Source organism: Elephas maximus, chromosome 3 (genome assembly GCF_024166365.1).
Source record: "Elephas maximus indicus isolate mEleMax1 chromosome 3, mEleMax1 primary haplotype, whole genome shotgun sequence".
Lineage (NCBI taxonomy): Eukaryota > Metazoa > Chordata > Mammalia > Proboscidea > Elephantidae > Elephas > Elephas maximus.
In genome coordinates, this window is record NC_064821.1 from 135509425 (window position 1) to 135522609 (window position 13185).

Sequence of the window (13185 nt, forward strand, 5' to 3'; positions counted from 1 at the left end):
CAAATAAAATTTTGTTGAAGATAATTCAAAAATGGCTTCAGCAGTACATCGATGGGGAACAGCCAGAAATTCAAGCCAGATTCAGAAAAGGATGGGGAATGAGGGATATCACTGCTGATGTCCAATGGATCTTGGCTAAAAGTAGAAAATACCAGAAAGATGTTTAGCTGTGTTTTAATGACTCTGCAAAGACACTGAACTGTGTGAATCATAATAAATTATGGATAACATTGTGAAGAATAGGAATTCCAGAACACTTAATTGTGCACATGTGGAACCTGTACATCAAAAGAGGGTCGTTTGAGCAGAACAAGGGGATACTGAGTGGTTTAAAATCAGGAAAGGTGTGCGTCGGGATTGTATACTTTCACCATACTTATTCAATCTGTATGCTGAACAAATAATCCCAGAAGCTGGACTACTTGGAGAAGAATGGGGCATCAGGATTGGAGGAAGGCTCATTAACAATGTGTGATATGCAGATGACACAAACTTGTTCATTGAAAGTGAAGAGGACTTGAAGCACTTACTGATGAAGATCAAAGACTACAGCCTTCAGAATGGATTACACTACAACATAAAGCAAACAAAAATCGTCACAACTGGACCAATGAGTAACATCATGATAAACAGAGAAAATAATAGAAGTTGCCAAGGACTTCTTTTTACTTGGATCCAAAATCAATGCCCATGGAAGCAGCAGTCAAGAAATCAAATGATGTATTGCACTGAGCAAATGTGCTGCAAAAGACCTCTTTTAAGTATTGAAAAGCAAAGACATCACTTCGAGGACTAAGTTTCTCCTGATCCAAGCCATGATATTTTCATTCGCCTCATATTCATGCAAAAGCTGGACAATGAATAAGGAAGACCAAAGAATTGATGTCTTTGAATTACAGTGTGGGTGAAGAATACTGACTATACCATGGACTGCGAGAAGAATGAACATCTCTGTCTTGGAAGAAGTACAGCCAGAGTGCCCCTTGGAAAAGAGGATGCCAAGTCTTCTTCTCATGTACTTTGGACATGTTTCAGGATAGACCAGTCCCTGGAGAAGGACATTAGAGGGTCAGTGAAAAAGAGTAAGATCCTCAATGAGATGGATTGACACAGTAGCTGGAACAATGGGCTCAAACATAGCAACAATTTTGAGGATGGTGCAGGACCGGGCAGTATTTTGTTCTTTTATACATAGGGCCACTATGAGTCGGGACTGACTCAACAGCACCTAAAAACAACAACAACAGAGTCTCACAAACGTTCTCTAGTATTTACTGGCAATAAGGATTCTGACCCAATTGTGACATGTTGGAGGCACAGGAGGGGTGAGACAAGAACTGTAATACTTCAGTATCCAAAAGCATAAGAACATGCATAATTAAATAAGTTCTTTAAAAATAATTATAAAAAATAATTATAGTTCAGATAAAATAGACTTTAAAACAAAATCCACTATAAAAGACAAAGAAGGACACTATATAATGATTAAAGGGACAATCCATCATGAATACTTAACCATAATAAACATCAACACACCCAATGACAGGGATCCAAAATACATAAAACAAACTCTAACAGCACTGAAAAGAGAAAATGACAGTTCCACGATAATAGTAGGAGACTTCAACACACCACTGTCAGTAAAGGACAGAACATCTAGAAAGAAACTCAGCAAAGGCACAGAAGAGCTAAAGAGCGCAATCAGCTCACTTGAACTTCATAGACATATATAGAACACTCCATCCAACAGCTACAAAGTACACATTCTTTCCTAATGCACATGGAACATTCTCCAGAATAGACCACATCTTAGGCCACAGGGCAAACCCTCAACAAAATCAAAACATTGAGATAATACAAAATATCTTCTCTGACCACAATGCCATCAAACAACAGGAAGAGAAAGGGGGAAAAAAAATCAATTGTGTGGAAACTGATTGACACCTTGCTTAAAAACCACTGGGTAGGAGGCGGGGCCAAGATGGCTGACTAGGTAGAAGATACCTCGGATCCCTCTTGCAACAAAGACTCAGAAAAACAAGTGAATCGATCACATACATGACAATCTATGAACCCTGACCATCATACACAGATCTAAAGAGTTGACCTGAGTGACAGAGACTGAGAACGAACAACCACGGGGAAGCAGCGACTGTTTTCGGAGCCTGGAGCCAGTGTCCCAGTCAGGAAACCTTGGCACTGGGAGGACAGGAACCATTCCCGAAAACAACTCATCAGACATGGAAGGGACTGGACAATGGGTTGGAGAGAGATGCTGATGAAGAGTGAGCTACTTGTATCAGGTGGACACTTGAGACTGTGTTGGCATCTCCTGTCTGGAGGGGAGATAGGAGGGTAGAGAGGGTTAGAAACTGGCAAAATTGTCACGAAAGGAGAGACTGGAAGGAGGGAGCAGGCTGACTCATTAGGGAGAGAGTAAGTGGGAGTATGGAGTAAGGTGTGTATAAGCTTATATGTGACAGACTGACCTGACTTGTAAACTTTAATTTAAAGCTCAATAAAAATTATTAAAAAAAAAAAAGAGTAACCTAATGAAAGAATAGTATAAAACACAGTCCCTCATGTAGTTTACTAGAACAAGAAGATAAAAGGATAAATTGATGCATTAAAAAAACAAAACAAAACACTATGTAATAGAAGAAATCAGAGATGGAATCAAAAAACCCCTAGAATCAAATGAGAATGAAAACACATTATACCAAAACCTTTGGGATACAGCAAAGGCAGTCCTCAGAGGTCAATTTATAGCAATAGATGCACACATCAAAAAAGAAGGGACAAAATCAAAACATTAAGTACACAACTTGAACAAATAGAAAGAGAACAGAAAAAGAAGCCCACAGCTACCAGAAGAAAGGAAATAATAAAGATCAGAGCAGAAATAAATGAAAAAGCGAATAGAAAAACAATAGAAAAAAATCAACAAAACCAAAAGTTGGTTCTTTGAAAGGAAGAGGACAAAAATAACCCAAAAAAGAGAATGAAATGGGAGACATTACAACAGACCCAACTGAAATAAAAAGGATCATAACAGAGTATTATGAAAAACTATACTCCAACAAATTTGAAAAACTAGAGGAACTGGATGAATTTCTAGAAAAACACTACTTACCCAAAATAACACAAAATGATGTTGGAAATCTGAACAGACCCTTAACAAGATAAGACATTGAAAAGGTTAAAAAAAAATCCTTGGCCCAGATAGCTTTACTGTGGAATTCTACCAAACATTCAGAGAACAGCTTACACCAGTACTACTCAAACTATTTCAGAAGAGGAAGGGAAGCGATACTTCCAAATTCATCCTATGAAGCCAGCGTAAGTGTGATACCAAAACCAGGCAAAGACACCACAATAAAGAAAATTACAGACCAATATCTCTCGTGAACATAGATGTAAAAATTCTCAACAAAATTCTAGCCAATAGAATTCAACATCATATCAAAAAAATAATACACCACGACCAAGTAGGATTCATACCAGGTGTGCAAGGATGGTCCAACATTAGAAAATCAATCAACGTAATCCACCACATAAATAAAACAAAAGAATTGCACAATTGTCTCAATCAATACAGAAAAGGCATTCAACAAAGTCCAACACTCATTCCTGATAAAAGCTCTCAATAAAATAGGTGTAGAAGGAAATTTTCCCAACATAATAAAGGGTATCTATGAAAAACCAATGGCCAACATCATTTTTAATGGAGAGAGACTGAAAACATTTCCCTTGAGAACAGGAACAAGACAAGGATTCCCTTTATCACCACTCCTATTTAAACATTGTGTTGGAAGTCCTAGCTAGAGCAATAAGGCAAGAAACAGAAATAAAGGGCATCCAATTTGGTAATGAAGAAGTTAAACTGTCCCTATTTGCACACGATATGATACTATACATAGAAAACCCAAAAGACTTCACAAGAAAACTACTGGAACTAAAACAAAGATTCAGCAGAGGAGCAGGATAAGAGGTAAAGATACAAAAATCAGTTGGATTCCTATATGCCAATAAAGAGAATGATGAAAAGGAAATCACAAAAACAATACCATTCATAATAGCTGCTAAGAAAATAAAACACTTGGGAATAAATCTAACCAGGGAGGTAAAAGACCTATACAAAGAAAAGTACAAAACACTTTTGCATGAAGAGATCTGCATAAATGGAAAAACAAACCATGCTCATGGATAGCTAGACTTAACAGTGTAAAAATAAGAATTCTACCCAAAGTGATTTACAAATACAATGCAATCCTGATCCAAATACCAACAACATTCTTTAAAGAGATGGAAAAACTTATCATTAACTTTATATGGAAAGGGAAGAAGCCTTGGATAAGTAAAGCACTATTGAAGAAAAAGAATAAAGTAGAAGGGCTCACACTTATCTGACCTCAGAGCATACTATACAGCTACGGTAGTGAAAACAGCCTCGTACTGGTACAATGACAGACACATTGACCAATGGAACAGAATTGAGAACCCAGATGTAAATCCATCCACCTGTGGTCACCTGATCTTCAACAAGGGCCCAAACTCCATCAAATGGAGAAAAGACAGTCTTTTTAACAAATGGTGCTAGCAAAACTCGATGTCCATCCGCAAAAAAAAAAAAAAATGAAAGAGGACCCATACCTCACACCATATACAAAAACTAATTCAAAATGGATCAAAGACCTAGGCATAAAGCCAAAAACCATGAAGTTCATAGAAGAAAAAAGAGGATCAACACTACAGGCCCTAATACACAGTATTAACAGGATACGAACCACAACCAACAACACACAAACTCCAGAGGATAAGCTAGATAACCGGGATCTTCTAAAAATTAAACACTTATGCTTATCAAAAGATTTCACCAAAATAGCAAGAAGAGAACCTACAGGCTGGGAAAAATTTTTTGACTATTCTCTAAAATCTACAAGAAAATCTAACATCTCTACAATAAAAAGGCAAATAATACAATTAAAAAATGGGCAAAAGAAATGAACAGACACGTCACCAAAGAAGACATTCAAGCAGCCAATAGGCACATGAAGAAATGCTCAGGATCTCTAGTCATTAGAGAAAATGCAAATCAAAACCACAATGAGATACCATCTAACCCTGGCATTACTGGCACAAATCAATAAAACAGGAAATAACAAATACTGGAGAGGCTGCGGGGAGATGGGAACTTTTATGTACTGCTGGTGGTAATGCAAAATGGTACAACCATTTTGGAAAATGATACGGCCCTTCCTTAGAAAGCTAGAAGTAGAAATACCATATGATCCAGCAAACCCACTCCTAGGAATATATCCTAGAGAAATAAGAGCCGTCACATGGATAAATGTATGCACACTCATCTTCACTACAGCATTGTTCGCAATAGCAAAAAGATGGAAACAATCTAGATGCCCATCAACAGATGAATGGATAAACAAAACTGTGGTACATACACACAATGGAGTATTATTCAACAATAAAGAATGATGAATCTATGAAGGATCTCATAACATGAATGAATCTGGAGGGCATTATGCCGAGTGAAATAAGTCAATCACAAAAGGGCAAATATTGTATGAGACCACTGCTGTAAATACTCATGAAAAGGTTTACATACAAAAAGAAATAGTCTTTGATAGTTATGAGGAAGGGAAGAGGTGGGGATAGAAAAACGCTTAATAGGCAATAGATAAGTGGTAACTTTGGTGAAGGATAAGACAATACACAATACTGGGGAAGCCAGCACAACCTGTACAAGGCAAGGTCATGGCAGGTCCATAGACACATTCAAACTCCCTGAGGGACTGAATTGCTGGGCTGAGGGCTGTGGGGGCCATAATCTCGGGGAATATCTAGATCAGCTGGCATAACATAGTTTGTAAAGAATATGTTGTATATTCTACTTTGGTAAGCAATGTCTGAGGTCTTAAAAGCCTGTAAGCTGCCATCTAGAATATTCCACTGGTCTCACCCCTTCCTCACCCCTTCAGGAGCAAGGAAGAATGAAGAAAACTAAAGATACAAGGAAAGATTAGTAAAAAGGACAAATGGACCACATCTACTGCAGCCTTCACCAGACTGAGTCTAGTACGGCTAGATGGTGCCCAGCTACCACCACTGACTGCTCTGACAGGGATCACAATAGAGGGTTCTGGACAGAGCCGGAGAAAAATGTAGAAGAAAATTCTAACTCAAAAAGAAAGACCAGACTTGCTGGCCTGACAGAGACTGGAGAAACCCTGCAAGTATGGCCTCCAGACACCCTTTCAGCTCAGTGATGAGGTCACTCCTGAGGTTCACCCTTAAGCCAAAGATTAAACAGGCCCATGGAACAAAACTAAAAGGGTGCACCATCCCTGAGGCAGGGACTGGAAGGCAGAACAGATCAGGAGAGCTGATAATAGGATACCCAGGGTTGAGAAGGAAGAGTGTTGACATGTCGTGGGGTTGTTAACTAATGTCATAGAACAATGTGTGTACCGTTTGATGAGAAACTAGTTTGTTCTGTAAACCTTCATCTAAAGTACAATAAAAAAAATATTATTATAGTGATTAGTACCTTATGCTGATTTCCTGAAATCAAGTATAACTATAATACAAGGAAGAAAAAAAAAAAAAACTCAAAAGGTAACAAACTAAAACCAAAGAATAAAGTTGTTAATTACTTATTCATATCCTTTGATCCTAAAAATTCCCAATTCATAACAAAAACAGTTTTTCTACTTCAAACTAACAATACTGGTTGAAAACGAAAACAAACAACAACAAAAAAAAAATCTGTGTTACAAATAACTCGAATTGTAAAAACTGAATAAGCACAATGTTTTCTTTTGGGGAAAAAAGGATTTTTCTGGGAAGTAAGATTTAAATGGAACTTTTAATAAAACGCTAAATTTGAACATGCCAGTACAAGGCTAAATAATAAATAATTACCACTTGAATAACCAAAATAATATGTTATTTAAAATGTGTCCATTTTCAATAGCATTCATATAATATTTACACTGTCTAGGAGAAGATACCTCTTACTTCTAAGCCTATAATTTTGTGTAAAAAAAAAAATACACAAATCACTAAGTAAGTTGGTTCACAACAACTTAATTCCATGCTGAGTGTTTACTCAGGGAAATAAATGATCATTTGGCCAGTAGTCTGAGCATGTGATTTACGGTAAGATCTTCCCAAATCTAAGCTTAGCAATGTTACTAAGTCAGTGGACAATTTGGACAGAAATTTTACTCTGTTATGCTCTGTCCTCTATGTATGTATATGATGTCAATAAATACACAATTTAATATTTTTGTAAACTATCCATATGAAGGAAACCCTGGTGGTGTAGTGGTTAAGTGCTATGGCTGCTAACCAAAGTGTTGGCAGTTCGAATCTGCCAGGCACTCCTTGGAAACTCCATGGGGCAGTTCTACTCTGTCCTATAGACTTGCTATGAGTCGGAATCAACTCGACGGCACTGGGTTTGGTGTGGTTATCCATATGAAACACAGAGCTTTACGACTTAGCTGAGAAACCACTTAGTAGTCTAAAGAAATTTATCCTGATTAATAAGAATCTCAACTTAGATTGGATCCCTGGTGGTTCAGTGGTTAAGAACTTGGCTGCTAACCAAAAGGCTGGCAGTTTGGCAGTGCGAATCCACAAGCTGCTCCTTGGAGATCCTATGCCCATTCTACTTTGTCCTATAGGGTTGCTGTGAGTAGGAATCGACTGGATGGCAGCATGTTTAAAATTAGATTCGAAGTTATTCATGCCTATTATTTTCACTCTGTTTTGATTATCAGAGTACTTCATACTGCACGTAATAATACAGAAAGCAAAGTAATTTGTCTTTCTAATTTCTGGCCTTAATATCAAGGCTTTAAAATCTAAGTGTAAAATGTTACATAAAACTCATGGAGGTCTTTTTCACTCCAAGAAGAGTTACTATTATTCTACAAATTACATGATATGATAATTATTTAAAACTGAATCACAGTCTATGTTCATAAGAATGAATACTTCTACCTATCTAATATTTGAGGAAACAAATTCATTTAAAACACAGAGAGGTGAATAAAAAATAACACCATTATTCAATTAAATGGGAGTGACAGTGGTAAAAAAGTACATTTTCTAGTGGGATTCATGTAATGATAATGCATGAAATAACCAGGGATCCACACAGCCGTACTGTAATGAAACACCAGTCTACACTGAAATCGGCAGAAAATTCAAAGGCAGAGTCTTTGATGTTTGGATAGCCAAAAGTTTCTTGGATACTGACACTTTCAATGTGGGCATTTCCTGGTTTTTGACTTAATTCTTTTTGGTGACCTAGAGTCCTTTAGTTCTGTCCCTGTATTTAAGTGTCCATTTGAAAATATAACAAATAGTATAAAATGTAATAAATTACTAACAGAAAATATCCATTTTAATATTCTACACACTTAATAATTTTCTATAGTGAAATGGGTACAAATATTACACAATGATCTTATTCTTTTACTGTTATTAAAATAGTAATGACCATTCTTCTCATAGAATTTTAATCATCTAAATTGAAACACAAGTATCTTATGATGTTTAATATACCTTGCTAATATGTTTGCCACTTAATGTGAGCTATTTGAAGGTGATTATCTGAGGAGTAAGATAAAGAATCCTGGATTTAAACACAAAGGAGCTGGGCTCAGTTCTTGGATATTCCCACTTGTTAACTATGTGATTTGAGCAAGTCTTTTAACATCTTTGCCTTTCAATTTTTTCAAGTATATAATGCTGATACTAATACCTACTCTAATCTGCCTTGAAGAAATACTGCAAACCTCAGAGGAGAAAATGTCTTAAAAATGATCTTAATATTTTGATGAGATTTATAATCCTTTAGCATTATCATTACAATTTTATTTGTATACACCAAAATTTTAGGAACACTGTTACGAAAAACTGAAGTTTCTTCCTTATAGGCAAAAGAACACTGTGTAGCACAGAATGTCTTACCCTAAAAAATGTCTTTGAAATGTGCAATGCAAAACTTCTGAAGGATACTTATAGCAAAAATAACACAAGTGGAAGGCAGGTGGCTAACTGGCTATACTAACTCAGGATCACCTAAGGACATTTTTCTGAATGTAGTTTTTTCTCATTTGTTTAATAATGGGGTACTAGATAATGTCAGTTTCCTTTTGTCTCTGAAAAGATTTATTACCTAATAAAATTCACTTTCCTTGATTTTTTAAACACCCCATATCATAACCTGAATCAACACCTGAAGTAGGCATTTTAAAAACTTCTAAAACATAAGGTTGATCAGTGCTACCATTAGCGTTTTAAAACGTTCGTGCATATTCTGTGATATTTTAGCTTCTTGGCGTTGGGGATAAGAGTTTCTTCCATCAGTATATTAAATGGGTTAGAAATAGCAGATTCAGTTATTTTTAAATTCTAAGATTTTCTTTACATTCTAGGTAATTATTTGATAAGACTGTTAAAGTGGCAAAAATGAAACTCTGTTGAATGGGATGGATTGTGGATGACAACAACAAAAAATACATTCATATTTTAATAAGTAAGAAACAAACATATAATTTGATTATACTGGTCTAAACTGAAGGTGAAGAAACAAGAATTAAAGTTTACCTGTCTTCCCTTAAGACCCTTCTTTCCACGCAGTCCAGGAATGCCCTAGAATACAGAAAAGTCAAAAGTTCATATTTGTTGAACAGGTGAATGAATTAGATATTACAGATCTTTTCCTCTCGAATATCAATCAATGAAGTATGGCAAAGAGAGAAATAAATTGTCCTATAAACTGGTGTTACATTCAGAGAAGCTGCAATACACTAATTTAACTGATTGCTTATCGTTGGCTCCCTTCTTTCTTCATAAGAAAATCCAGATTTTATTCAGGAATCCACCTCATCTGCACTTCCAAATATGATCCTGAAATCCATCTGGTAACATTTATCTGTCTAGAGGTGGACACATGATGGAAGTTGGCACAGTCAGGCAAACAAGAAAGTCTCATTTTCCATACCTAAGGGACAGCACCCTCCTCTCCCTCTCTGGCTGGACATGAAAAAGAGACATTTAGTCCTTGCACTGGCAATCTTGCAATCATATAGGAAATCAGCCTTAAGATAAACCCAGCATTGAAAAACGGTAAAGCAGAAACGACCTATTGCCATTGAGTCGATTCCAACTAATAGCAACCCTATAGGACAGACCAGAACCGCCCCGTAGAGTTCCCAAGGACCACCTGGTGGACTCGAACTGCTGACCTTTTGGTTAATAGCTGTAGCACTTAACCACTGCGCCACCAGGGTTTCCAGGCAGAAATAAGCATGATAGTATCACTGAACTTGAGATCATATTGTGCTCAGATCTACCTAACGGATGAATTTCTGGTCATGTAAAAAGGAGTGGTGCTTAGAACTTAAGCTCCCAGGCTTTGGAGCCAGAATACCTGTGTCCAGGCTCTGCACTTTCTACCTGTATTTAGTCTTAGACAAGTTACTTTCTGTGTGTCTTATCTTTTTCACTGATAATGAAATTTCTAAGCAGAAACCTAAGGGTAGTATAGACAGAACTACACAAGCATTTTTATTTCACATAAATATGAATATATACAATACTAACTTCCAGAAATGATTTTTTCCTTCCATTTGTTTTTAGGAGTGACTGACATTATTATTTTCTATTTTCCTCTATTTAAATGTTTCATAACATAATAATGACATGTAGTTAGCAATACCATTCATGATTCTAATGATAATTTTGATGTAGCCAAATAAAATTGGAATATAGTCCCATGATAGGCAAAATATTAAGAGGTGATCTTAATGTGTTGTGACAAATCTTGATATTTTTCATATAGACTGGTCAATATTAGTGTGATTACAGGTAATATCATGTTGATGGTCAGTATCAACACTGGGCTTAAGATACTTAAATCTAAAATAACAATATTGTGCAAGGGCACATAACTTTGGTTTATTTATTACATCACTTCATCATTTACTAGAAAGAAGTTCATGCCAAAAGGTCAGGAAAGGATTGTATCTCAAGCAGCAAAATTAACAATGCAAGCTAGATATGCTCCTTTGGGTCAACAAAAAGCAGTTCAATCCTTTGCTTGATAAATTGTGGATACCAAAAAGCAAACCCAATTGCCATCCAGCAGATTTTGATTCATAGTGATCCTATAGGATAGAGTAGAACTGCTCTATAGGGTTTCTAAGGCTGTAAATATTTACAGAAGCAGACTGCCACATTTTTCTTCTGTGGAGCAGCTGGTGGTTTTGAGCTGCCAATCTTTCAGTTAGCAGCTGAGCACTTTAACAACTGTGCCACCAGCACTCTAAATTAGATACATCATCTATTAATTTGCATCACTTAAAGGTTAGGTGATTAGGTGTGGTATCACAACTTCTTAAGAAGATACTTCTTACTGCTGAAAGAAATAACCAAGGGAAAATGTTCACCTCATCTCACCTAAGAAGATGGAACTTTTTGATTGTTATTACAGCACATTTAGATGCTTTGAATATTTCTCCTCTGCAGGGCCATTCACAAGTAATCACAAAAAATATGATTTAATTCACTCATGCTTCAAACTACATATTTGAAAAACTCATCTAGCAATGAATAATCTGGTTCACTTTCACTTGAAAAATCTGTTTCCAGAAATGAAAATTTTGGCCTCAACTGCAGTTCTGTAGTGGCAGAATTAAAATCTAAATTCTAAAGATCATTTCCTAATTTCAAACTTTATGATCATATAACATTATTTAATTCTATTTTTTTCAAATAATGTTGATAGTGTAAATAAAGATACGCAATGAGAAATCACTGACCTGCACATGGCACTGAAAACCAGCGATGAAGGTGGAATGTCAAAACTCTGTAACTAACTGTATTAATATTTTAAAAGTATAACAAGCCATTTGCACAGGCTCCATCTTTATTCACAAGTACCAAAAATTTATCAATAGCTATTTTCTGTTATTAAATTAGGCAAAAAATATATCTAGTCAGGCTAAATTCTTTACTGCGAATTCAAGTGCAAAATATAAGACCTGTTAATAACATCACAGGACAAAAAAGTTTACACTCAAAGAGTAATGAGTTACAAAATAAAATTTTAACTAGTAGATGTTTGAATATTCCAAATTACATTTTTCTCAAATTTGATTAAAAATATAATATCCAACCATATATGTTTTATCACATTACATCTTTATAACAAAATTCAAGAAAGTCTGATTATATTTCTGGCAGTTGATGCTTTAGTCAGTAAGACTTCCTGCCTGCCTCCTATTACATCTGAGTTTAAGACCCTGTTGCACAACCTTATCATAAATATGTCACTTTAGAAAATAATATTTTAAGGAATGAACTTACTCTTTCTCCTTCAGGTCCTAGTGGTCCTACATCTCCAGGAGAGCCAATGAAACCCTTAAAGCAAGCACATAATCTTTATATTATTTCACTAGAATATTCACTCTCTAAGCAATTCTAAATAGGGGTATTTAAATTTTTGTTCATAGTAATATGGAATCAAAAACTTAAAAGTATGAATAGGAAAGACTTCCCCTCACCTTATTGCTCTTCTTCCAAAAGTTACAAATACATCTTTGCATTTAAAAACAGTTTGTGGCTAATAAAAATCAACAAGACCAAAATCTTTTCATTCACTGGACTTTATAGTGGGAAGAAAATATATGCAAACAGTTAACTACTATATAAGATGGAATAGGTGTATCAAAAGAATATAAGAAGTACAGAGAAGAAAGAGATTCATTCCAATGTGGTAGGAAGTAAAGGTATCAAAGAAGGTTTCCAAGGAGATTGGCAACTGAGTCAGGCCTTAGAGTGTGGGTAGGATCTGGATAAGCAGAGGCTAGAGAAAGAACACGCCAAGCAGAGCAATTAGAGTATGCAGAGGCATAACAGGGAGTTCAGGGAGTGTTTGAAAATGATAACTGACCACACTGCATGTGTAAGGTGATTTGGAGAAAACCAAAGGCCCATCCTGCCCTCTGGAAGAGTTCAATTTGGCTGAGAAACAATGGGTATTTTTAAAGAACAATGCAAGGTATTTATCCTAAAGTACTTTAAATATCTCACCTGTTGCAAATAATTACCTGTTTCATCAATTTAATAGATAAAGTGGCAAAGAGTTTT

At 35.9% G+C, this 13185-nt stretch overlaps 1 protein-coding gene across 1 annotated transcript in view; it reads right to left on the bottom strand.

The window, feature by feature from the left end:
* The window catches only part of COL24A1 (collagen type XXIV alpha 1 chain), a 362779-nt gene that overhangs the window by 286500 nt on the left and 63094 nt on the right, over nt 1–13185 (bottom strand). The window contains exons 10-11 of the mRNA XM_049875555.1: nt 12403–12456; nt 9640–9684 (exon numbers count right to left, since the gene is read on the bottom strand). Of these exons, the coding sequence (XP_049731512.1) occupies nt 9640–9684; nt 12403–12456 (99 nt within the window). The remainder of the gene's footprint in view (nt 1–9639; nt 9685–12402; nt 12457–13185) is intronic.